The sequence below is a fragment of the Aythya ferina genome, assembly GCF_964211825.1.
Source record: "Aythya ferina genome assembly, chromosome: 5".
NCBI classification, from domain to species: domain Eukaryota; kingdom Metazoa; phylum Chordata; class Aves; order Anseriformes; family Anatidae; genus Aythya; species Aythya ferina.
In genome coordinates, this window is record NC_140301.1 from 27,548,266 (window position 1) to 27,574,879 (window position 26,614).

The 26,614-nt window shown below is 37.7% G+C and overlaps 1 protein-coding gene across 19 annotated transcripts in view; it reads left to right on the plus strand.

Annotated features, from left to right (window-relative positions):
• The window catches only part of GPHN (gephyrin), a 279,302-nt gene that overhangs the window by 138,686 nt on the left and 114,002 nt on the right, over nt 1–26,614 (plus strand). For 13 of the 19 annotated variants that reach the window (XM_084521331.1, XM_084521346.1, XM_084521348.1 and 10 more), the window contains 2 exons: nt 9,020–9,058; nt 26,277–26,371. In XM_084521331.1, the coding sequence (XP_084377457.1) occupies nt 9,020–9,058; nt 26,277–26,371 (134 nt within the window). The remainder of the gene's footprint in view (nt 1–9,019; nt 9,059–26,276; nt 26,372–26,614) is intronic. The other 6 variants (XM_084521342.1, XM_084521336.1, XM_084521334.1 and 3 more) reach the window with 1 other exon arrangement.

Sequence of the window (26,614 nt, forward strand, 5' to 3'; positions counted from 1 at the left end):
ATGTGAGTTTTCAATTACTTACGCTTTAAGAGTTGATTTAATTATAACATACCTACAATCATTTTTACCTACCAATGTGTTCTGTCAACCATGACTGCATTTTTTATTGTTTTCATTAGGAATTTTAAAATATTTTTAATCTGCTATATAACATTTGTGTAACTGAACAAAAAAAATGTAAATAAATGCTCTTGTACATTATTTCTGATCATTTTAGATTGTATACATAAGGGTCTATCTCTCAGAGAATGGGAACAATATAAGGTAACTGTAGAGTACTAGCTAGTGAAGATGAATTTACAGGTGATTCATGTTGCAAAAGCAACACAAAAGTGAAAAATGCATTGGTTTAATTGGTCTCTTACTTGCAAAGTAACATAATAATTTAGAAGGCTGTATTCCAGCACTATGCAAAAGGAAGGCAGAATTTCTGTTTCTGTTTTTCTGATTTATTAACTTAATGCAAAATCAAACCTAGGCAGTAGTGCCAGAGGAAATATTTCAGCCAGTGCCAAAAATTAGCTATAGATTCTCAAGCAGCATTTGGGCCCAGGAATTAACAAATGAGAACTTGGCACATAAATACCTCGTGCTTTCCTTATGTTGATTCATTGCTGTTACTCGAACTAATTATTTAATATAGGTGGTAATGATTTGTTTGATTAGTTTTGATGTTACAGTGACCCATTTTAAAAATTAACTGTTGTTGAAGTCTCTTTAGCCAAATAATAAAAACACGTTGGTACAAAAATAATTTTAAAAAATCACAGAAGGACAAGTGCATCCTTTATAAACATAATCAGTATGTAAGTCTTCAGTTGGTTATAACAGAACATTTTACCTTTCCAATTATTACTTTAATTAAAAAGAATTTATAAATTTATATAGGACGTTATTAAACTCAATTTTCACTCATTTAATATGCATTTAATTTACAAGACTAAAATCATGGTGAAGAGACTGAATCCCAGTTTTTGTTACAAACTGGCAATGATAAGGTTTGTTCTTCAATTCCATATAGGGTTTAGTAGATCATTCAAGCAAACATCAGAAGGGAAGAAAAGTAGTTTGCCAATATGTGTCATAAGTAAAATATTGTATGTGTTTTGGGTCAAGGAGAGAGAAAACTCAAAATGGAAAAAATTACTATGTCAACATAAAATGTTCAACAACAAACCTTCAGGAAAACTTGTTGTAGTAATGCGTTGTTGGAGGAAGTTGTTTTTAATATTTTACTTGTATGGTGTTCATACAGCATGGTCTCCTGTCATTACTGCACTGGTAATTAAATGATTTGGTCGTGACATTGTGCTATTGAAATGTCATCTTTATAACACGATTTTAAAGCTAGTATTAATTGAATCTAATTTTGGAAGACATTTGAGTGTTCTTCCTGAGAGCAGGGATAGTAGTGCATCAGGTCGTATTTCAGCTGGAATGATTCAGTCCTTAATGTTCCTGTAGTTTCAATTAGAAGACAGTTTTCTGCTTTTTCTTGAGAAGAGATATTTAGTCACTATTGTACTGTACAAGATAAAGTTGATTCCTGAAACTATTTACAGCCCAAATAGTTAAGGTTAATTTATTTTTTTATTCACTATTGATTAAATTGAAATTAAGTGGTAGTATAATGCATTTATTTATAAATATTTTTTTCAGAAATTTGTAATTCTTTAAAAAAAAAAAAAATTACTCGGTTTCCCCACTCACTTTGCATTTTGAACACTATAACTGAATCATACTAGATTATTGCAGTAGTTTCAATGATGTGTGATTTATTTTTTAAATAACAAAATAGATTGCTTGAAGGCTATCTGACTTTGATTAGCTCTCTCTGATCCCTGAATTTATTGCATACGACTAGCGAGTAGATGGGGAGAAGCTTTTAAGTTAGGTGTTGCATGATTCACGGTTTGAGAAGTGGGGGTCAGTTGAATTAAGCAGAGTGAATATCCTTCACCTTTTTGCCTATGTGACTTTGAGTGATGAAATGAATGTGAATAGATTAAAAAAAATCAGCCAGTGGATGGCTGAATTTGAAGGAAACTGTTGTAGAAGTTAAAAATGAATGCTGTAATTCTTCATCTACTATGGCAGTTCATGATAGTTCTCATTTGGACCAAAGCCAAAGTAGAGGCTAGATTTTGTAGATATAACCACGGTTTTGACCATCTTTATGTTGCCTGTAATTTGAGGGTTTTAAGTCCACACTGGGAATGTTCATACAGTCTGCTCATCACTGGATAGAGATTGAGCCATTACATATTGCCCAAGTTAAGTTATTTGGGAAAGTTTTATTTTGTATTTCCAGATGCAGATATTTTCCCCTTGGAACTACCACACTGGATTGCTAGACAGTTACCATTTTTACAGGATATTAATGAAAATATACATTAACTTTTAAAAACATATTTAAATAATGCAATAAGTTTGTATCAATCACATTTTCTCTATTGCTTGTCAGTCAATACAAGGAGGAAAGGAAAAATCTCATGTATACAGGCACTCTGTGAAGTCTTTTATCTTCCATCTTCTTGACTTTTATATTTATTCTTTTGCAAAATTATACATCCAAAAAATTAATTTTCCTACCTCTTAACAGTCTTCTGGCTGTTTTCTTATCCTACATCTCTTGTGTGGCTCCATACAAAACTAATTTTATGTACTTAGATAATAGAAAAAAGGATCAGCCTATTGTGCCTAGACTGATGCTAGAAATCCTTGAGCTGTTGCTATGTGAATTCACAAATACTTCAACCACGCTGCAGATAATTGTCAGCCCTAAAATTTTGAGACGAGACTCCAGGAGAAGAGGCATAGAAGAGCTCTGCCATTATGCAAACCCAGGCAGATGTTTTCTCATAGTCTTCCTTCTTTTCCTCTGCTCTGGAAAAATGATGAATGTGCCTTTTAGCTTTTGCTGATTATATTCCTCAATATTTATAGGCTGCTTTTAAATATATTTGGACACTTAATCATTTTCATTTGATCTCACGATATGTGCATACCTGTTTATTCTTTCATCAAAGTTCATAAGTCCATTAAAAAAAATGTCCTCACGAACTCCCTCCAACTTGTCAGCATTTTCTCTGATAAAAAGCCTGCTCAGAATGAAGAAAACATTCCAAGCCTAGTCACACAAAAGTCGTGTCTAGAGAGAAGAAAGTCTATATTCTGCAGTGTTGCAAAGTTTTTATATACTCAATTCAAAATCACAACAGCATTTTTATAATCAATACCAATTGCAAATTTTCTTTTGCCTGACTTTTCCTAATTCCCTAAGGTATCTTTCACTATTGCTGGTTCCTGAGTTTCTCCTTTGAATGTGGTGTGAAATTTTCTTTAAATATTTTAATTGATTTTCCAAATTACACATTTTAAAATTCCATTTAATTTCTACAGACTGTTTTAATGTCTATTTCTTTGCATTTCTTTGTCCCAAGTAGTGTTTACAAACTTCCTCATCTATACTGTTCGCAATTTTCATGTTTTCTTTCTGTTTGTTTACCCTTCAACTTAGTTAATGGAACAAGGTGCTTGTGACAGAGCAGGATTTGTGAAGTCATAGCCATATTCTCACAGCAACTCATATGTTCCCCTCAGTTTAATTTAAATCCATTGAGACATTTCAAATAACAATTCCCAATTAATATTTGGTAACTTAAACTAGGAAGAACATGTAGATATTTTTATCCTCCCTGCTTCAAGTAGTGCTTTTCCAGACCAACAAGATTTCTGGTAGAGTTCCTTGTGGATATGGGAGCACTTCCATTCTTTTTCCGATAGTATTCAGCTCTTCTTAGTGCCATGCCAATTATATCTTAATGTTGTCACTGGCCACAAGAAACTCTTTCTACAACCTGTCTGTCACTTCAGGCTGGCTCCATAATAAGGAGGAATGAAGTCTTCATTTCATATGTGACATCAGTCATTTTATGGTGGGAGTACTCTGAAATCATACAACCTCTAATTATCCAGGCTGTTCTTTCCGTTTCTCACCCTCAATATTCAGTACGAACTCCAATTTTAAAACCTTTTTCAGCATTTATTTTTGTAGTCTGTGTTAACACTGCAGTTTTCCATGTCTCTGAATGGAGATTTCACTCCCTGTTAAGTCTGATTTCTTTGTTAGAGCTATTGTATAACGAAGTGTGCTGTGCATGTGTGATGAGTGATCCTGTAACTTGCCATCAGACCGATCGTTCTCCATATTTCTTAGGAGATTATGTTTTCAGCCTAGCTTGCTCCTAAAGGATCTGAATTATGAAACCTTGCCAGATGCAACTAGGCAACAAATATACTTCAATGGAATAGACCACTGTGTGACAGACTTCTGAATTCTGCTATTAGAATTTTATCAGCAACTCTGTAAGGTATCGTTCCCTTTTTTTATTAGACCTCCAGACAGTTCCTAGCTTATATGATTAGGTCTTTATTCAGCCTAATTTAATTTTTCAATATAATCAGTTCAGAATTTGAAACACTCTATTGGGTGTTCCAAAAAATCCAAATACGTCTGTGTGCTCTATTCATTTAACCAATAATTCTATAGTTAGGTTTTAAATCTCAGATTTGGAAGACATTATAAAAACAGAACTGCTATACTGAATTGCAGAACACTTTTCACTAAACAACCATTACCAGTGTCTTTGAGAAGCAGCAGTATCCTGATTATTTGCAGTATGCAGCACACTGTCGGCTTACAGACGTACCTGTGTCCTGGGAAATTCCAAGCTGATTTAGCTGACTTGTGAAGTGCTGAAAAGTACACTTTCTCTTTTCTTCTGGGAAAATCTCAGGAAATTCTCAGGAAATCTTGGTAATACACCAGCACCACTGAAGAGTCTGGTTGTGCTACCATCAACTGCAGTCACTGCATGGAAACACCTGGGAGCTGCGAGGACAGCTGTAGTGAGAAATGTGGGAGGGAAGGAAGCCAGATCCCATTTCAGCTCTATTTACTCAAATAACAGAAGGTATGCGCACACACACACACACAAAAAAAAAAGGTGGAAATTTACACATACAAAGAAAAAGCATTCCTAAAGAATACTAGTTTTGATAAATAAAGAGAGCTTTATAAATTGATATTCTGGTTCTATAAATGACAGTTTTGAACGTCTCCTTGTCTGTGTATCCAGCTGAGATGCAGGATGAAAAGAGAGTATGTCTCTCAACTTGTTTCTGTCTACATTTCCAGACATAGACAAGTATGAAGATATTGAATTAAACAAGGAAAAGAAATAGAGGGGATACTTTTTTGTCTGTATACAGAATTGATGTGTCTAAATTGGAAAGCTGCATTTTTTTCTGACATTCACTTTTTTAAACATTTCAAATATCACACTGGCTATAGAAAAAGCTCAAAAAATATGATGGCTAGAAGAGATGCTTTCTGTGAGGGTTATACAACCCAGTCTGTTTAGTTTATCATAAAGAATATTGGGAAGTAACTTATTTTGTAGTGCATTCACTATATTTTCTTTGAGAAATAACAATATAATGTACCAAGGGTTCTGTTAGTCTGCTGAAGAGATGTGCAACAATAGCTGGTGATAAGAAGCTCAAACCAGAAAAGTCTAATAAGGAAATCATCATATTGGAAGATTTTTTTTGTGTGTTTGGATTTGTTTTGTGAGTTGTTTTAACAGTGAACAATTAACCATACGAAGAAGTTCCTTCCCCGAAAGAGCTGTATTCTCTGAGTTTCAATCCTGCCAAAGCAAAACCAATTGTGGAAGAGATGTCTTATAAAACACAAGTTATATGGGATTCCTTACAGAAGTAAGGGATGACATTTAATGAGTTATCCCGTGTGGAAAGTCAGGCAAGATTCTAACCTTATGTTCTATATGTATTAAATGAGAAGATAATTCAAATCAAATGGATCCCAAAATTAATGGCTACACAATTGTCTTTAACTGGTTTATTAACCTTCTGTCTAAAGCTGTCTGACCATCATAAAGATAATACCAACAGATTTCCTATCAAGCGTTCCAGGATTTTTTTGCCTATTTGAGGATCAACCTTTATTTGCTTTATTTTAGTTTTCCTTAATGATCTGAAAATAGCAAATAGAAATTCCATTTTCTGTCTTTCAGGTATGTATGAAATATTTGCAAGCACTGTTGAAAAAAAGAAAACAGTAATAAAACCGCAGTAGGTGATTACAGTGCTTCATAGAGAAACAAGACACAATAGCAAGCCAGGAAGTCTAATTTTTCTCTTTTAATTTTTACAATTGTATTTTTTATTCCAAGGTAATTTCAAAATGACAGTAGGAAGAAAGCGGGTGGACAAATGTTTCATATCCCAGTGATCCCAGATACTTTCAAAAATACATCCAAAAGAACAATACAATTATAATTTACGTTTTTTTCAAAAGGAAAGGAAAGGTTCTTCTCCTATGGGCATTGCCAATACATTTAACTGTCTGCACTGTAGTGACCACAGCTCATAGAGATGTGTTCTGTTATTTTAAATTAGCTGGCTTGGCTTCTATTAGCAGTGTAGCTGCCACAGTGTATAGGACTTGCACTCCTTCCTGTAACTGGGAGAGAAAAGGGAGAGAAAAGAATGCCTGCCATAAGCCTTCTGCATAATGAGATTTCCAATTTGGGATTTTTTTTTCCAACTTGGGAATTTCTGCCTTTTAGGCATTTCTGTTAGAATATCTCTTTGCAACAGGTAACAGGGAACTGAACAAAATTAAACGTCAGGCTAAGGCAAAATGATCTGGAAAACATTGTCAGGCTTGTAATTACGCAATTTTCACCATTAATGTGTAATTTTTTTCTGGTCATGTTTTATTGCAAGTAGTTTAGTAGCAGCTTAATATGGAGAAAATTGGCAATAATATATAAAAACATGAGGAAGTCTTCTGTGTGAAGGCATCTTAAAGAAATGATAACTAGAAGACAAATACTAGTTTGGATTTAAGATGTATCAAAAGTTAAGTTAGTTAGTCCTTTTAGCAAAAGTGCACTAGAATACCAAAATGATTCTTTATTAAAATAGTTTACCATTAAAACTAATGCTTATTGAATAGTAAAGAATTTCTCATTTGCTCCTTGTCTGCTATGCAGGAGCACTTTCAGCCACTAAAGAAGAAACTGGAAGAGTCTTGGAAAGTGGCTGGTATCATCTGTTATTCTTGGGATCATAACTGTTCCTTTGCCTGCTTCTGCAGATTCCTACCACATGGAACAACATTAGCAATGTGTTAATTGAAAGTATTCGAAGAGAAAAACACAATGTCCATATATATTGCCACACTCATGTATGGAAGTCTTATGGAAAAGAAAATAATTACTTTTTAACTGTAGTTTGGACCATTCACAGTTATTTCATCTTGTATTTCATGCATATATTCTTTTTCCCACTTGTTTTGTAGTGTGAATACCAAATAGTGAGGAGCATAATGTACAATATACTACTTAATATCGGTATTTGAACTTTCACTAGATGTAAAAAGTACATTTTTTCTTCCACGATGGTTCACTGAGATCAGTTTGTCATAGTTCATTTTCATTGAGCCTTGAAAGATCTCCCTTTGGAGAGAAGATGCTAGCAATTTCGTTCTTGATGCGGTTCAGCTAACTCTAGCTGCTGCTGGCCACAAAATCATATGATCTGATAAAACTGCTAGTATGTGCTGTAAGTATCTCGTGCTTAGGAGTATTCATATCTACTCTTGTTCAGTCATTTACGGTGTGTTACTCCTGGCTAGTTTATACTTTTACTGATCATATAACATAAATCTCAGTCTCCTCTGCCTAAATTTCCTGTCACTCTAAGCCCAAATAGTTTTTGATACAGGGAAGTTTGGATATGGAAGAGATTCCTGTTCTGTGACCACAGTTTCTAAAATTGAAATTATATTATCTTCTACTATTCCTGTGCCTTACTCAGCTGAAGGGAAAATGAATGGCTGATACCCAGAGGATCAGTATAAATAACGTTCCATCAGCTTAGCCTCTTACTACTGTACCGTATTCCTTAAAAGCTTTGTTGCTTATGAATACACAGCAATTTTGTGTGGATACTGTTTCTGTGACCTTTCTAAATCTTAATTCAGCAATGCACAGTAGAACTAATCATTCCTTTGGTGTGTCTAAGGCTCTTCAGTTTGCACGAAAGCGAAGAGTTGGCTTCTTGATGCATGTTATTGCTCGATCAAAATGGGTGTCATTTTTCAGCATTCGCATAAGAAGTTAACGTACAGGCGGATACGTACACACATAGTGTAGACCTTTAAGAGAACAGAAATAGTAAAGTTTGGTTCCTGGCTGGTTGGCTTTTAGTGATGGAAGATGAATAAAGAGACCCATGACTGAAAAGACAGATGAGTTAAATTACTGAACTTAGTTATTGCTGTTTTATCAGTTCTTGCATTCCAGACTTCATTATGTGTTTCTGAAATGGAGTAACAGCTAACATTTCTGTAACATGGTTTAGTTTGTTTAAAAGAACAACCATGTTAAATAACAGAGTGCTCTGTGCAGCAAAAGCGTTGATAAGTGTTGGACTTTTGCAACTCTTGCCACAGAAGAAGGTTATCCCACAAGACTCACAAGACTAATACTGTTCTTTAGTGCGGGTTTATCTAAGCCAAATTCAAACACGAGCCTACACTAGTGATGAGTAACAGTTAATGACTTGTGCAGTTTATCTCACAAATGGCCGTCATCGGCTAACGGGTACTCCTGTTCATCTTCACAAGATATTTTGCAGTGGATATGGGAATGAGCTCACAGGACCATCCCCTTTCCCCTCTTATACACCTTGTGCTAGAGGTAAGTGTGGTTTTGGGGAACAAGGGTGGGATGTCATGAGATAAAAGTGAATGTGGGCTTCTTAAATTTTTCGCAAACCTCAGTAAAGGCATGTGTCTGGGGATGGACAAAGATTCAGCTGAATTCTTATTTTTTGCCCAAAGAGGTTACCCAGTCCTAAACTGACATGCTTTCCTTGAACTGGGAGTCAGAAATCCCTTTTCTCTTCTGTTTTTCTGCTGCAGAAATTCCCAACATTCCCATTATGTGGGCTCCAGAGAGGGGTAAGCAACATCTTCAATCCCACCCAATCATTTCCAAACTAATTCTTTGCTAGTATTTTTTTGCTTTTTAAATCATCATCAGAAACAGTTTTTAGATACATTTTTCCCATTCATTTGATTTTCTTGTGGATTCTCATATTTTTGTTTTATAGGAAGGTCCCATGACCTCCCCAAGTGCTAGGGTCAGACTCATCTGCTGTTTCCATTTGTGTGCTATTCTGTGGATTTTCATGGTTTGCTCTGATCTAATGATATTACCAGAGGGTGAGCATCTAGATTCTTGGGACTGTTTCACTCATGGTATCTTAAGTTGTTGAAAAAGCACTGTCACCCTGCTTCCTTGTCAGTCAGTTAACAGGCTTATGTTTTATCCTTGCTGACAGTTGCGTCTGATTATCCATGGGCGTTGGTCTTCTGCTACCTTGCCTGTCTGGGGACTGCCTGGCATTCACTACTCTCTCTTATTTTCTCTATTGCTGGCTGTGTGGCGTTGTCCTCCCAAAATCTTGGCCCTTTGCCTGACTGTCTGGCATTACCTCTTGACCAGCTAATTGCTCGACAGTGACTACCTGCTGCCCTGTCCATCTGTTGACTGGCACATGTCGCCGCCTTCCTGTCCCTTGTATCCGATCACACGTCGGCATCGGCTTTCCACTGCCCCGTCTCCCACTTCCAATGCCTGACATCACCCTCCTGCTGAGTGCATCTGCTGACTTTGCGGAGTTGTTCTTCTGCTGCTTGGCACACCTGCTGTGTGGTACTGCTTTATCGACTTGCTGAATGTCTGGCATTTTCCTCCTGCCTTTTCACCTGCTTCTTGATTATAGTGTCCCCTCGCTGCTCTTTGAGTCTGCTTACTCACTGATACTTGCTCTTTTGCTGTCCTGTCTACTTGCTTTTATGCCTGGCATTTCTATCACATTGTCCTGCCCACCTGCCTAGATTTTGTTTCTAAATATGCATCAGTCTGAAAACTTAAGAAGAAATGTAAGGAATGGGGAAACAATATTGTCTGGCTCCTTCATGGTCTGATTCAGTTCAACATACCAGCCAAAAAACTGATCTCAGGACCTGCACCCAGTTTTTTGATAGATTTGCTCACACAAATCCCTGTCCCTTCTTAGGATAAAAAAAAAAAAGAGAGAGAGAGAAAAAAGAGAAAAAAAAGGCTCCCAAATCTTACTTAATCTTTACTTCATCACCTCATTTGATAGGTGTATTACTATTCAGTAATACTGTGTTAAGTATCCATTTCAGTAATAATTCAATACTAAATCAAATCACTAATATTGCCTATAGTAATCTCGCAGAATCCATGGAAGGTAGGTAAAAAAAAGGGGGAAAAGAAAAAAGAAGAAAACAACAAACAGTGTTACTGAGGCTCAGAAAGATTAAGGGCTGAATGTCGAGCTATACCAAATAAATAGTGGATCAAAGGATCTAAATAATAAATTTTGGATATTTCTTATTTAAAGCACAAGGTTGTAGCTAATCTTAAAAAAACAAACAAACAAAAAAAAACCACCACTGGATCTGTATGGGATTACCAAACTGCAATGTGTCCCAGTTGTTTCCTACTCTGCTGAGCTTTCTGTTCTGGGAGAATGTTCAGTTGCCAGCTTACAGAAACCTTTTTGTCACTTTTTCACAGATTAAGAACAAAGTCTTGTCTACATGCGTAAGGTCCACGGTGAGGGTCCATAAATCAGTGTCAGAGCTTATTGTAGGAAGCAGGATTTCCTGCTTCTTTTCTTTTAATGCCAGTCACTTGTCCTCTGCTTTCCTAGTTCTGCCAGTTTCTAGCTTATTATGTATGTGGTTTGAATTATGCTTTTGAATCCAGTACTAATTCGGAACTGGGGTAAATATTCTCTTATAATGAACCCTGTCATGTTTTCATCATAAAGTCTTCCTATTCTTAATTATAATAGCCTTTAACCTCACCTTTTAAACTCTCAATAGATTATTATATGATATACAGTATTATGTTGCTATCTTCTGAGATACCCTAAGTAGACTAACTGATGTCTGACCTTACCCTCAGGTCAGCATTCCCTGACTCAGTAGCCTCTTTTGCTTGTACCAGACTAGCTCTGGGATCTGAGAGATACTGTGAGAGCACAGCTTGCTCCCAACACCTTCTTGCCACTGTGGAGAACAGCTCCCAGTGTGGCAGGCATTGTTCAAGTAAGAGCCAACAGGAACCTTCTCCCAGCTGTCACATTGGCCTGTCGATGTCTGGTAGGCTTCTTTCTGCTGTGAGGAGCTTCAGGACACATCTGCCTTTACTCCCTTACAGTGTCCTAGGCTCTGCTGCTGTCCCTCGTCTCAACTCTCCTTTGTTTCTCCAAACAGATTTTCTTCTCAGTTTAGCAAACTCTTAAAGACAGCAGGCTCACAGTCTCTCACTTCCCACCAACTTCACACTGCTGGGGGTTCTGGTTAGAAGAACAGATCTCAGTGGCAGAACACTTTCTGGAAGCTTTAACTATGTGTGACCTTGTTTTGCTTCTTTCCTAGGCTGTTGTTTGAGAACTGGCAGCAAGTGGGGTCATTAGAAGAGAGGAGGAATATTCACCCTAGCACTGTAGGGCTGCTGGACAGTTTGTGAACTCATTTCTGATCCCAAGAACCATAAGTCATTCTCTGGTGTATCGTTTCAATTAATTCATTTTATCTAAATTAATATTACCATGAAAAAATTGCTAGTTTTTAAGTAATATTCAGGTTGTATAAATTTTAAACTAAACAAAATGCAGACAAACACCAGAAGCTGAAGGAAAATAAACACTATGCTTTTCCTTGAGTCTATGCAATTTTCTTAGTTGAAAATTATACCTACTGGAAAATTGATGCAGTGCAGTCTCAGGCAGCTTCACAGTAAAATATCCCGGTGAATCAGTTTTCCAGCTATAGTGATCAAGCTATAGTACAAATATTTTAATCATTTTTAAAAAATGTATGTTTAGTTGAAAGAATACATTATAGTTTTTATGTTATAAAAGAGTTATGATTTGGTTCAAGAAACAAAAATCTGCACACAAAGCTCTGGGAATAGCATCACATCTATCAAATCCCTGAAACAATTCTTGTTGTTGTTGTTAAAACATTTCTTGGTTTATCCTGTGCACTTTTCAACAAAAAGTTAGTTTCTAGAACACTTGTGAAGAGTTATAAGTCTTTCCAGCTTATAGCATTTCTCTTTCCAGGAAAACTAAATTTCCTGTTTTCAGGCTGTTATCTCAGTTTTGTTTTCTTTTACTGGACTTTTCCTTCCTTTCTCTCTCTGATAAAAAACGTTTCTAGTAGTCATTTCCTGAACTACTGTCTAAATCCTGCAAATTATTTTGCAGAAAAGTGTTTTTCATATACCTTCTCCTCACTTCAATAATGTATTTAAATTTCATTAAAATTTTTATAGTTTGCTTTTTTTTATTTTTCTTTGTTTTGTAAAGGTATCATCTCTGATGATAACTCGGCATTGTAGCATTTAAACAACTAATTCCTTCTGTTGTTTCTGAAGAAAACAGATTCCTGATTAATACAAGTCTTTTGCTCTCAGAAAGATAGATTTAAACATTATTATTTTGTTACTCTTGGGATTTCCAGGTGTTCTACTATCCTAATCCACTTAATCTCTGCTTTCAATTCCAGTTGAAGTTTTCCATTATTTTAAGAACAATGTGTCTGTTAGTGACTTGTATCAAATTAGAATTCAACTTCTGTTAAGTCTGTATGTTGTTTCTGAATCCAGTTTGAAAAAACTATTTGTTTAATTTTAGACACTAATGCCTCAGATGTTAAATGTAATGCTAAAGAACATACGTGCCCTTTGGTTCATGTGACATCAGTGACAAAGGCTTTTGCTGTCACAACTCATGTAACAGTTCTGCTGAAGGTATATTGAGACAGAGTAAGTTCTAGTTTCTCTCTACTTTTGCCTCTTTACTTAGGGTAAATAGCTTTCACTTGAAAAAATAAGGAAACTGGTACACAGAACAGATCTAAGAACCAATACAATACTGTTTTAGTAGGATTACTGCTGAGCATCACACTTTGTAACCTATATTTTTTTCTTTTATTCTTTTGAATAAATTTAGGAAGATTTGAATGCAGCATCCTCTGGATTCTCTTTTCTTAAAATGTTCTTTAGAAAATGGTTAGAAAATGGTGTTTACATGGTTATAATGTCTAATCAGTGTCTAATTGATTCCTTGTTAAGGTAGTATCTGTGGCTTCAACTTAATGAATTTTCTTAGGTGATTAAACTGATGTATTCACTGAAGTTATATGTGGAAGTGACCCAGTCATCTATCCCTCATTGACTGTTGCTGAACTGTGTCCAGTCAAGTTTTAGATTTTGAATTTGCTGGAACTTCTTTCACTTTACTTCAGTGTTTGATCAAGTCAGATATCATAGTTTGAAAGTTTTATGGTAGACTGCACCTGAACTTCTGCTTGATTTATTTTTTTCTATTCTGATTGTACATTGTAGCAACACTTAATAATCTTTTCCACCCTTCATGTTTGCTTTTACTAAATATTTGTAAACCTTAATTGGAGTTTTTCTTTCAATCTTTTTGCATATAGACTGTAGTATTTTTTAAATAAACTTTGTTTTGGGTGGTGTTGCAATCATGTACATCACTGAAGTGGCAGATTTTGCTGATTCTAAAGCTAAGTGAAACCTACACATTGCCCTATTTTTAGGCTAAGTTTTGGGGCTAAAGCTTCTTTTTCAAGAGTGGAAAAAATGACTGGCTTTTTGCCCGTTCTAAGAGCTGACTAGTTACTTCTCTGAAACAAATTAATGCATATTTATACAGAATTAATACATGAACAGAAAACCCTAAAACTATAGTCTCTCTTCAACTCTTCTACATAACATACAAGTTCTGCTAATTTCTGCTGTTCAGCATTGGTGGTTCCTGGGATGAGAAGGACAGAAGGATATAGAGCTCTTTTAGATTTCTTTGTCTCTGGAGAGTTTTGTTTCTTGTAGACTTACTAGTCTAGCTGGAACTTCTGGGTTTTTCTCAATTAATAGCTTGCCATGTTGTTAAGACAGCTTAATATTTTCACCAGAAATATTTAGTGTCTTTATTTCTCTTCCTTGATGTTTTCCTTACAAATGAGCTTTTTTTTTTTTTTTTTTTTTTTTTATTTAATTCAGACACTGTACTGGGCAACTGAGCTTAGGTGCATGCAGTTTCTAGGTTATTCTGAATTACCCTTTCATCATCCACATAAATTATATTGAAATACTGCTGTCTGATTGTTTTTGTCTTAGGTTAATCTTCTTAAAGCTGTGATTTTGTAGTTGCTGCTCTCTGTATGTGAGCTCATTGCTGTAGTAGTGAGCTGCTTAGCTTTTTCTGCAAGAGTCCAGATTTATCTACATTTTAAATATACAGAGGAAGAACTAATTTTTTGCCTGTGCCTAAGAATCTCTGCCTTACTGGTTGTTAAAAGCTATCACTTTTCTCAGTGATCCACTTATATGCTGCTAGTATAAAAACCAGTCTACTGAAGAAGTTTGTCCATGGCGAGTTTTATTAAAAAGAAATTGCTACACACCTGATGGTCTGCTACTTCAAGAATAGCTGAAGTTAAGTGCAAGGGCAGGGAGGCACTTTCAGAAACAATTTTGCTGTATCTATATTAATGAAAAGGAGCCTACGTTACAAGAGCTTTGTTTTAAGAGCAGTTAGGAAGTAGGAGGACAGAATTTGTATATACAAATATAGCTATGGTATGAAAGGTAATGTGCCATCTTTTAAAACTGGAAGAAACTAGTGTTTTGGATACAAACATCTTTATAGAAAAGATCCTAAGAATAGTGAAATAAGAGGAAAACATACTCAATTTTTTTACTTGTTATATTGCTATGTTTTCTTATTATCAATAGTAAACATTGTAAACTGTTGGTTAAAATCAAATTCCAAAGAAAAAAAATAATGTTCATATTTAAAATTCTTAACATTAACAGTAGGTGAGGAATTCTGTTGTTTTTCATTTCAGTGCTCTGTGCTGTAGTTGTCTAAAAAAGTACTTTTTTAAACATTAAATTGATGTGGTGATAAGAGATAGACAGCCACAGTCCATCTTTGAGAGTTCTTATGAGACAATTGAATTATGCCTTTATATCTTACTGTTCAAAATGTTGAAGTTAAATAACAGGTTATTTACTGAATGTATTCTTAAAATAACTCTATGGATTACAGAGCATTAGAACCAAAACAAGTTTGTACTAAGAGTGTCCATCTTCTCTAAGAAACTTTTTAATCTAATGCTGTCCATGAGAATCTTGGAGAGTAAAAACAACAACAAAAAAAGTGTATATAGGAAATCATTAGACAGAGTGCACAGTTGGTCACTGGTTTCCAAAATCTGTTCAGTTGTTGAGTTCCTATGAGTACATCACCCAGGTGTACCTCAATCAGCAACCGGTCAGGCTCTAGATGCATGAATTGCATCACTGGATCTATCTCACTGAAGAATTGTCCCTATAAGTTTTTAGGTTATGGCATAAGTATCTGAAAGCAGTTGTTAAAACGATGCTTTATCATTTACTTGGACAGTGAGGATACTATGTAAGAGAATCTTAAGAGAAAGTGAAGTACTTTTTGTAGTTCTTGTAATGGGTGTATTCTTGAAAATCCTCAGCAGTCCATCCTTTGTACTGTAGAAGGTGTATTTTAGGAGGGATTTTTTAGAATCTTCAACACTGATGGTTTTAGATCTAAAATTGTTTGGAAGAGATACGTGGCAGAATCTCACTGGCGTTCCATAGGCAATATTTATTCTTCAGGGAGGGTAGCAAATGATAGGAAGCAATAGACAATGTTGCTGTTGTTCTCAAAAGAAAAGAGTTTCACATCTCAATCTCGGTACCAAATGCTTTAGAGTTAAAGCACTGCAAAATGATTTATTTGGAGAAGTAAAATTGCGAGTAAAGACTCCAAATTATTGCACTGCCAACGAGACCAGGCAAGTTCTTAGGAAACAACGTTAGTTTCTGGCTGGTGGCTTCATTCTCTGTGTGCGCTGATGAGGATCTGTAAATAATAGGTTCTCTTCCTGTGGTACTAAATCAAAACTTAGCAAAAATGATGGTTTTGTTTCTGTTTTTGGTTCTAAACTTTATTGCTTAAAATACTTATTTTATATAGTTTTTTAAACTATAAAGAATCCAAGGTCAACACCGGTTTTGTATGAAATATGCTAACTGTAGCCTGACTCCTCTTTGGTATAGGTAAATAGTCTAGAAGTTAGTACACGTGTAGTACACAGGGTAAATTTTTATGAGACAGGGCTCCCTAGTTATTGTAGCGTTAGTAAAAGCTCATTATGTTGTCAGCTGCAGTAATTGTAGAATTCTTAGTGGTATTGATTAGAATTATTTCTGCTCATTTCTCTCATTTCTACTGCATGGTTCTGTAATCTGCTAAGAACAAATTTTTTTTTCACTTCTCCAGTTTTGTTCCACTTTAATTTTTAAGGAATGTTGCAGAAGTTGTGACAGATAACATAGATTCTTACATTTTATGTTTAGTTTGAAGTAACTGGGGGGAAAAATAATAGAATAATAATAAATACATAACATTTTAGCAGTGATTTTGGAATAGCAGAGTGGTGTCTCTACCTTTACCAGCATTTCTTCGTCTGTACTACTTGTATTAAACAGCTAGCAAATGATTCTTACATGAAATGGAGTTAAGGTGGGAAGCACAGACGTTTTCATATCAAAAAGAGGGCTGAAAAAAAGAAATAGCCACCTAGCCCTGCTTTGGAACCAAGTGCATGAACTTGTTTCCAACTGTCATTTTCACAAGCTAACATTTATATCCTCTCCTTCTTGTAAGTATTTTACTTTTTGGCACTGGCTTCACACACATACATTATACAATTGTAACATGCTGCATCTGATGGGCTGCATAAGTCTTCATTGAGCCTAAATGCCTTCCTCGTAGTGCAGAAAAGCATTTTGTGCTTTCTTTGCAGGGTTAACTGTTTCTAGCAATGAACATTCTGTTGGTTTCAGCACAGTGTATGAGGGTGAGTCATAAAATCAAGATCCATTTGGATGGCATATATATGTTATATATATTTACTGTCAGAGAATTTTGTTCAGCATTCAGGATTAAAAAAATATTGTTAATAACACTAAATATATATTAGACGTTATGTAAAGAAATTGCTTATTTTTTGATTGCTCAGTTGCAACGATTTCTTTGACATTTGTATTACATAAATGGGGCAGGTGAGTCATTGATCTATAAAGTTCATGTAAATCAAGTACAACCAGATACAAACCTACTGAGGTACAGATACAAGTTGAAAATACTACAATGTTGGTTTTTCTACTGTATTGATTTAACTTTTCCTTTTCTTTATTGTATATAAAAACGTGAAGCATCTTCCCCCAGATGTTTTGCAAGCTGTAAGTAAAAGTGAAGCTGAGTGTTATGAAGTAAATCTGTTGAGTAGTTTTATTTCAGCTGATGAAAACAAGGTCTCTAAGGAAAGTTACAATAAATACTACTGAGTTTGATCTTTATTATTTAATGCACACCTAGGTAATTCTTTGTTTATAGAAATAACTATCAGTGGACTCCAACAAATATATTAATGGCTCAGTCATGTATAAGTCATTGAAGTATTGTCAGAGGTACCTCTATCAGCCAGTTGCTTTTCATGTTTATATGCACAGTGGAGTTGTACTGATAAAATCATTTGCTGATATTGGCTTATAAACACGGATGTGGAATTAGCTCCAGGCTTCTGAGTCTCTTGCCGTAGGCATTAGGTACCAATAAATGGTATGATGGGTCTCAATGAAGAGAGTGAGGGAATTTGAAGGCAAGTTCTAGGCACAGGGAATCATGGATACAGAGAGAAACAGAAGACAAAGAGTCTGTATTTGATCTAATCTAACAGCAGGTATTGCTGTGACACTTTTGTTCCTCACAAAGATAATTTCTGTAGGGTCATTCTGTGAAGTCCGGGGCTTTGCTGGCAGCAGAGTCACTGTGAATATGGTGAGAAAGCAAGCAAACTTCAAATCAGCATTCCTGTGCTGCTGAACTGTTGTCAGTGGAAATGCTACTGATATGTGCAGATACACCAGATGGTATATTTAATTTTTAGTTGGCTACACTAAATCAGGGTTTCATCCACCTTTGGCTTTATATAGATTTGAGATGGGAGAGGAAAAGGAATATGTAATCATGTCACTTATGGGAGAAATATATATCAAGCTGGACATCGATAAAGGGAGAAGTTGATAGAATAATCCACCCTAGTAAGTTTAGACATGGCCTGTTTTATGTGCAGTAAATTTATAAAATCCTGTGAGAGCTCTCAGGATGTGTCGTTATGGATATGATACCTGTACCTACATTTAACATCAAAAACACTTAACACAAATATCAAAGTGGTGAATCACCAGACTCACACTGAGCTTCTTACTGTGCAGTGGATGTGACAGCAGCCTAGGTGGTTACCTAATGAGGAGGAACAACACACACACATGGGGCAGCATGGGGCTCATGCCTACCTAGCACCATCCAGTGAGCCCAAACTTAGTGATAGGTGCTTACTTAAGAATTTCATCAGAAACTCTCCACTACTCTGGGACCATATAGCAGTTGACAGGTTTTTACAGACCCACATAAGTAGCACTCATGGATGTTTTATTGTTGAGGAAATGATGGTTGTCAGGCTGCTACTTTTAAAGCATGTAGCCAGGTTTATTGCTGTGGGTGTGCATTTCGTCAAAAGCTCTGGAATGTCAGCAAACACCTACGTCTGGGATCCGCCTTGTGCAGAAGCAACTCTTCGCTGCCTTCTGGATGCAAGCCATTGTTGACTGACATGGAACTGTGACAGCTAATTTGACATCAAGAAGCCAATAATCATAGTTGTGTATGTATGAAAGGACAGCTGTTGCTTGGTGTATCTCAGTGGGCAACTCATCCATGGTCACTGAACAATATAATTACAAGTGATAGCACTTCAGTGTACTCCTGGACCTGACCAATCACTATGTGTACTTCACTTACACTGAAACACACGCACAAGATCTTGTGCATCTCATGTGTGTTTCTGAATTCCAGCTTCTCTTTGGTCATGTTAGCATATTCTTCCCTTCTTGCACCATAAATTCTGGTATTTTCAGTGTTAGTAATGACAAACTCTGCCAGTTTGTATAAGGACATTATAGGCCTACTTTCATTTGTATAGTACGGCTATATGAGGATAAGGGGATAGTCTTCTAGCAGAAGCTCTTAGAACTCCATATGGACCTTCACACATCAGTAGCAGGGCTGAGGGTACTTGAACTATCAGCCCTGGGTTTACCACCTTTTTTGCTCTGATATCAGAGGGATCTGGATAGGATGGACTGCTGGGCTGAGGTGAATGGGATGAGGTTTAACAAGGCCAAGTGCTGGGTCCTGCACTTTGGCCACAATAACTCCATGCAATGCTATAGGCTTGGGGCAGAGTGGCTAGAGGACTGTGAAGAGGAAAGAGACCTGTGGGAGTGTTGGTCGATGCTCGGCTGAACATGAGCTAGCAGTGTGCTCAGGTGGCCGAGAAGGCCAACGGCATCCTGGCCTGTATCAGGAATAGTGTAACCAGCAGGAGCAGGGAGGTGATCATCCCCCTGTACTTAGCTTTGGTGAGGCCGCATCTCGAGTGCTGTGTTCGGTTTTGGGCCCTCACTACAAGAAAGACATCAAGGCCCTGGAGCGTGTCCAGAGAGGGGTAACAAAACTGGTGAGGGGTCTGGAGCACAAGTCCTGTGAGGAGCGGCTGAGGGAACTGGGGGCGTTTAGTCCTGAGAAGAGAAGGCTCAGGGGAGACCTCACAGAATCACAGAATTTTCTAGGTTGGAAGAGACCTCAAGGTCATCGAGTCCAACCTCCAACCTAACGCTAACAGCCCTCCACTAAACCATATCCCTAAGCTCTACATCTAAATGTCTTTTAAAGACTTCCAGGGATGGTGACTCCACCACTTCCCTGGGCAGCCTGTTCCAGTGCCTCACAACCCTTTCAGTGAAGAAGTTCTTCCTAACATCTAACCTAAAACTCCCCTGGCTCAACTTAAGCCCATTCCACCTCGTCCTGTCACCAGGCACGTGGGAGAACAGGCCAACCCCCACCTCGCTACAGCCTCCCTTGAGGTACCCATAGAGAGCGATAAGGTCACCCCTGAGCCTCCTCTTCTCCAGGCTGAACAAGCCCAGCTCCCTCAGCCGCTCCTCGTAGGACTTGTTCTCCAGGCCCCTCACCAGCTTCGTCGCCCTTCTCTGCACCCGCTCAAGCACCTCGATGTCCTTCTTGTAGCGAGGGGCCCAAAACTGAACACAGTACTCGAGGTGCGGCCTCACCAGAGCCGAGTACAGGGGGACGATCACCTCCCTAGCCCTGCTGGTCACGCTGTTCCTGATACAAGCCAGGATGCTGTTGGCCTTCTTGGCCACCTGAGCACACTGCTGGCTCATATTCAGCCGACTATCCACCATCACTCCCAGGTCCTTCTCTGCCTGGCAGCTCTCCAACCATTCCTCTCCCAGCCTGTAGCTCTGCTTGGGGTTATTGCGCCCCAGGTGCAGGACCCGGCACTTGGCCTTGTTGAACTTCATGCAGTTGACCTCAGCCCATCGGTGCAGCCTATCCAGATCCTCCTGCAGAGCTTTCCTACCCTCAAGCAGATCGACACACGCACCTAACTTGGTGTCATCTGCGAACTTACTGAGGGTGCACTCGATGCCCTCGTCCAGATCACCGATGAAGATATTAAAGAGGACCGGCCCCAGCACCGAGCCCTGGGGGACGCCACTAGTGACTGGCCTCCAACTGGACTTGGCTCCATTCACCACGACTCTTTGGGCCCGGCTATCCAGCCAGTTTCTAACCCAACGAAGCGTGTGCCAGTCCAAGCCAAGAGCAGCCAGTTTCTTGAGGAGAATGCTGTGGGAGACGGTGTCAAAAGCCTTGCTGAAGTCAAGGTAGACCACATCCACAGCCTTTCCCTCATCCACCCAGCGCGTCACTCTGTCATAGAAGGAGATCAGGTTCGTCAGGCATGACCTGCCTTTCATAAAGCCATGCTGACTGGGCCTGATCGCCTGCTTCCCCTGCAAGTGCTGGGAAGAAGGACCTCATTGCACTCTACAATTTCCTGAAGGGAGGTTGTGATGAGGAGGGGGTCAGCTTCTTCTCTCTGGTAACTAATGATAGGACTTGAGAGAATGGCCACAAATTGCACCTGGGGAGATTTAGATTAGATATCAGGAAAAACTTTTTCTCTCAAAGAGTGGTCAGGCGCTGGTACGGCCTGCCCAGTGAGGTCCTGTGGAGTCCATTTTGCATGGTGTTAGTGAGAATGGTTCCTGTCAAGCCTTCCATCCATAGAAAAAACATAGAATATTATCATACAAGATACTAGGTGCATACAATAAGAAAGAATCAAGGAAAGATAGCATGATGGTAAGAATGAGTGACTAAGAAATGATGTTTATTCAGTAACTTTCCTATATATTGAGAGAAACCAACTGCTGTAACCTTTATTCGTTATTGTACTAAGACTGGTTTTCAGGCTACAAGCTGTAATCGGTCTAGCTTCATGTAAGCTCTATTTTCTCACCAGCAAAATAAGAGTAGGGAAGTAGAGAATAAACTGAAATAGCTGACTTGTGAATCAAAATTACAGGCACACACGTTATCTCCAGCAGAGGTACAGTGATAACCTTGAAGATGGTATCTTATCTGCAAGCTGAGCGAGGCAATTTTTGTTGTTAATATATACACCTCTTCTACACCTCGTTCACAGACATGACTGAAATTTCTGTTGTATATTTGACTGGTCAGTTCTCTGTAGTTCTTCATCCAGTCTTCTGAGGTTTGACTTTGTGTTTTGCAAGTTCTGCTGGAGAGGGTATACAGATATTTCCTTGTTTACGAATTTTCAAGACTTCTGCATTCGGTGTAAAGCTCAAATACACAATAATATGTTATCTGTGCTGATTCTATAGTCTGTTAAATATAACTTGTCTGCAAATCTGTTCATTAATTTGCATAAATTGCTTTACAATTTTCTATACAAAGTCATAGATTTGAACTTTTCCAACAGAAATAATATTTCCTAACAGAGGCAATCTCGGTCATATTAATTTGATCAAATGTATTATGACTTCCTCAGTCTCGTATTTGCATTTTAGTTCAAAAGATAGAACTATATTACTTCCTCCAAACTGCTGAAGGGTGTATAAAATGTCTCAGATCATTACTTACTCAGATCATTACTATTAAGAGGTCAAACTTGGCCATGTTTAATACCTAAAAGAGAAAGATAAGGAGTTTCTGAGTTTTTCAAGAAGAAGAGTCCTAAGTCTTTTAATTAGGTTGGTCTGCAGTAGGTATATCCTCCAGAAGCTGCCTGGGAGGGCTTCCACGTAATGTAATTTATATGAAAGAAAAGAAAGGCAGTGAACCAGCAGAGAACTCTGTGAAACCAATTGGCAGCGAGCCATCTGTTAAGCAACCACAGCTACGTCAGAGACATCTAAAAATATATCCACTGGATTGGGAACATAATGCCCTAACTCCAGTAAAAAGGCACTTTGAATACTATCAAAAATATGTTTTACAATAAATTGCGTTTATTCATGTACCAATGAAATATAAAAGAAACTGTCTCGTAGACATTGTTATTAAATCCTGAATAGTAGTATTTCGAAATATTTTTTTAATTGTTAGCCTCTGTTTCTCTCTGGATTAGAAGCTACATTTTATTGCTTCAGTTTCCATTTTCTCTCTCCCTGGTCCCCACATAGCCTGGCACTTGTATCATATCCTGTCTTCCTTTTTACTTTTCCTGAGGTTTCCCCTCATTTATTGTCTGTCCAAGCCAACTTGTGCAGTCTTATTTCCAGCCCACTCATCGCATTCACCTGCCCTCACTGTACTCTGTGAACTGCCAGTTCTGTGGCTCCATGCAGCATTTCTCTGCTACAGGTTTCTGAGTTTCATCTCAAACAGGGAAAAGCCATAAGGTTGATGCCAATGGTCATGAAATTTTGGCATGTCTTAAAACTGAAAAATATCAGATATAATGACTTGAAATGAAGTCATATCTATTGGTAAGTCTGTCGCACTCTGAAAATATCTGACTACTTCTATATTAGAATTCTTCAGTTTTGTCTGTCACTGTAATGTGCGTACTAGTTTTTCTGGTAATATGCTCAGTACATTTCTCCCTCTTGCACAGTCAACCAAAACCCCAGTATCCTCTAATCCTAAGTGAGTAAAGAAAACTGAGCTGTGCTATTAGGGGTTGGCTTCAATAAGCTAGGCACTTTGTTGATGATTTTTTTCATAATTGTCATTGAAGGCATCTAAAATTGCTCATAAAGCAAAGTTTGACAATCTTAACTCAGTCTTGCTCAAGTATTGGTAAAGCGTGAAGGATGTGTGTGAAGAATGCTGTGTGCGGATGCCGGTGCTGGGCATTTAGCTCCCAGGCAGGACACAGAAGAACACAGCCTTTTGGCATCTCTCTTCCACCCTTCCATCAGTCCTGGAAGAAGCATTAGAAAGCCTGCCCAGCAGCACTTCGCTGCACTGTTAGGTGAAACCACTATTTCTTACGGAGAGGCACAAAGTATCTGCACATCGCTGCAGCACCCTTAATTTCCTTCATGCCCGTAAGTATAGCCAGAGTGGGCTTCCCAGTGTGATGGTGATTCCAGCTCCTGTACATCAGACATTTTAAGTCGTGTTATTTAAGGACATCCAAAAAGTGGGCTCTCCAGTGCCTGATTTCAAGGGCAGATGTCGCTGTAAAAGATGTTTACTTAGCAGCAGCCATTTTGGCTGCATCCGCCCATAGACTACAGGAAGCATTCCCTGTCTGTAGAAGGCTGCCCGCAGGAATGAATACAAGCATGTGTATTTTGAAACAAGTATTTTTAGAAACTTATGTTGAGGGCTGCTGCTTGGACTTTCTGCCCTTTCAGATTTTGCTGTTGCTCAGTTTATACATTTTTAATACTCACATTGCCTGCTAGCAGTGACATTTTGTGAAGGTCATTTTTCTTGTGAAGTTAGAGAATGGACTAGAATTTCATTGAAGGACTCCCGGAGCTGCAGGATCATTGTTTGTGCAATTCTTTTGCATCTTCTACTACCTTTGAAGCCTGTTTAGAATTTTAACTAATGATATCTTCAAAGTGTCACTGTGCTCAAGGGCAAAAAAGAAATCTCAAAATGCACTTTATATTTAAAACAAGTTTTGAATAGCTTTGAAGCATGGCATTAGCTGAAAATAAAAGGCATTGATATATACTTACTGTGTATGCACACACAGAGACTTCCATGTTTCATCAACTTTTTCATTGTCAGCAAAGTGTCCCTACACCACTGCAGTGCATTTCTCTTCAGAATTTTTAATGTGCAATTGATAATTTGATACCTCAGCAGGTGTCTTTTGGCATTCTCTCTCAATGCAGAGGTTTAACTTTTGTCTATATAATTTCTCGTCTGCTTATTCTCTTTTCCCTTTTGTAGAAATACTGACACAAGGTTGTATATATATGCCTTTTCTGGTTCTGAGTAGAGGGTGGCAGATAGTAAAACCAACATGATATGCTGGAAATAAGAGACTGTGGTGTTAGCTACTGAATTAAAATTGTTTGGTTTTATATAAACCAAAGTTCTTGCTTCCCACAACTGAAGACATACCAGGTTTGCTTAGTGATAAAAGACTTGATGGTTTACTTGAGGTAGTTGTGTCTGATGTCTTCTGACGCTGACATATTCCTCTAAAGCATATTAAGTGTTAGTGGCAATGTTTGAGAATACAGCTGGTGGAATACCTGTACTGGTTTGGTTTGGTTTGGTTTCTGTTTTGTTTACTGCTTTCTGTGAAGTGTTCTCTCTGTATAGCTAGTCTTGGACTCCTGGATCCTTCAAGTAGGGATATCACTGCGTTAACTGTCATTTTCCTTCTCTGTGACATTGTTTTTCTATTTGTAAACTTGGAGTTTATAAAAGTACAAAGATCTGATTTGTAATTTAATCTTTCCCACAAAATTATTTGTCTGGTTTTCTATTATATTCCTTTACTGTATCAAACTGCCAAGAAAATTCAGCTTATTCAGCGTGTCTTTACATTTAAGATTTGATTTTCTACTTCGATTTTGATAGCTGTGCTATCAAAAGATAGTAGTTTGGCTGGATGTTTTACAACAGATTTCACAGTTTTGTGAGCATTGCTAACATTTCAGTTGTGCCAAATAATGTAGAATCTTGATTCAGAACATGAACCAAGGTGGTGCACTGAAAAGCAACCACTGTGAGAGAATTGGAGAGTGGTTAGGATTGTAACCTTCCTTGAAGGTGTTAGGTCCTAACTAAAGTTGGAGATTGGGAGACTAGAACTGATTGGGCATTTATGAAAATCTCTGTTAGGAAGGAAAGACAGAAGTTTTTGAAAATCCCTGGAAAATCATTTCCCAACTGATAACCTTGTCTGGGTAAAGGACTAAAAAGACAAGCATTTTCAGACTATGCTTCCAGGCTTCTAGATGCCCACTGCATAGGGACCGCTTGGCTAGAAGCCACCAGCCTGTTTGGAATCGCTGTTTTGCCGACATGATCAAAAGGGAAGGCCTCAGCCTCTGGCTGTTACCATTACCATTTTACTATTTTCCTGCCTGCCTGCTACATGGGCTTCCCTTGGCATTTTTTTTTAATGTCTTCTGCACAGACCAATTCACCCTTCTTGTGCCTGCGAAAATCTCAACTGGAAAATGTGAATGAGATTGAGGAGGAAGAGCAAACCATTACGTGCAGTCTTCTTTTTGCTTATTCCCAAACATTCCTTCCTTTCTGTTAGAAGGAGTTGTTATTTATGTGGTGTTGGTTTGTTTTTCCTACACATACAGGATCCTGACTTCTAAAATTTTCTGTAGGAGTCTTTACAATAAATGCAGCTAACAGTGCTTCTTCCTACCTCCTTGCCTTTCCTTATTTTCCACAACCAAGGGAAAATTCTTCAACATATTCCAGTGCTGAGAGTTTAGCAAGGACGTATTTTGGTTCTGAAACAAACAAAAAAGATTTTCTTACTCGAATTTCAGCTTGTTTCATACTTTTCTAGTCCTTGTTGCTTTTCACTCACTTTGCTATTTAATCTTTGATTACAGGCCACTAAAGAAGTAATAGAGCGAGAAGCCCCAGGGATGGCCCTGGCAATGCTGATGGGATCACTTAATGTAACTCCTCTGGGCATGCTCTCTAGGTAAGAATATTTCCTTCAGAATATGAAGTGAGCTATTTCCTTAGAAATATGCAAGGTAGGGGAATGACTATACCGAAATAACTGAAGATTGCCAGTGTTATCAAGACTGTAAGTCTTAACTTCAGAGAAGTGACCAAATTCCAAGAACAGTAATTGCATTCTCTCATTTTGTTCCCTTTGTAGTCTCCATTAGTCTCTATTTTCTTTGCCAGGGATATTGGTAATATCGATGCATGCTGTTAA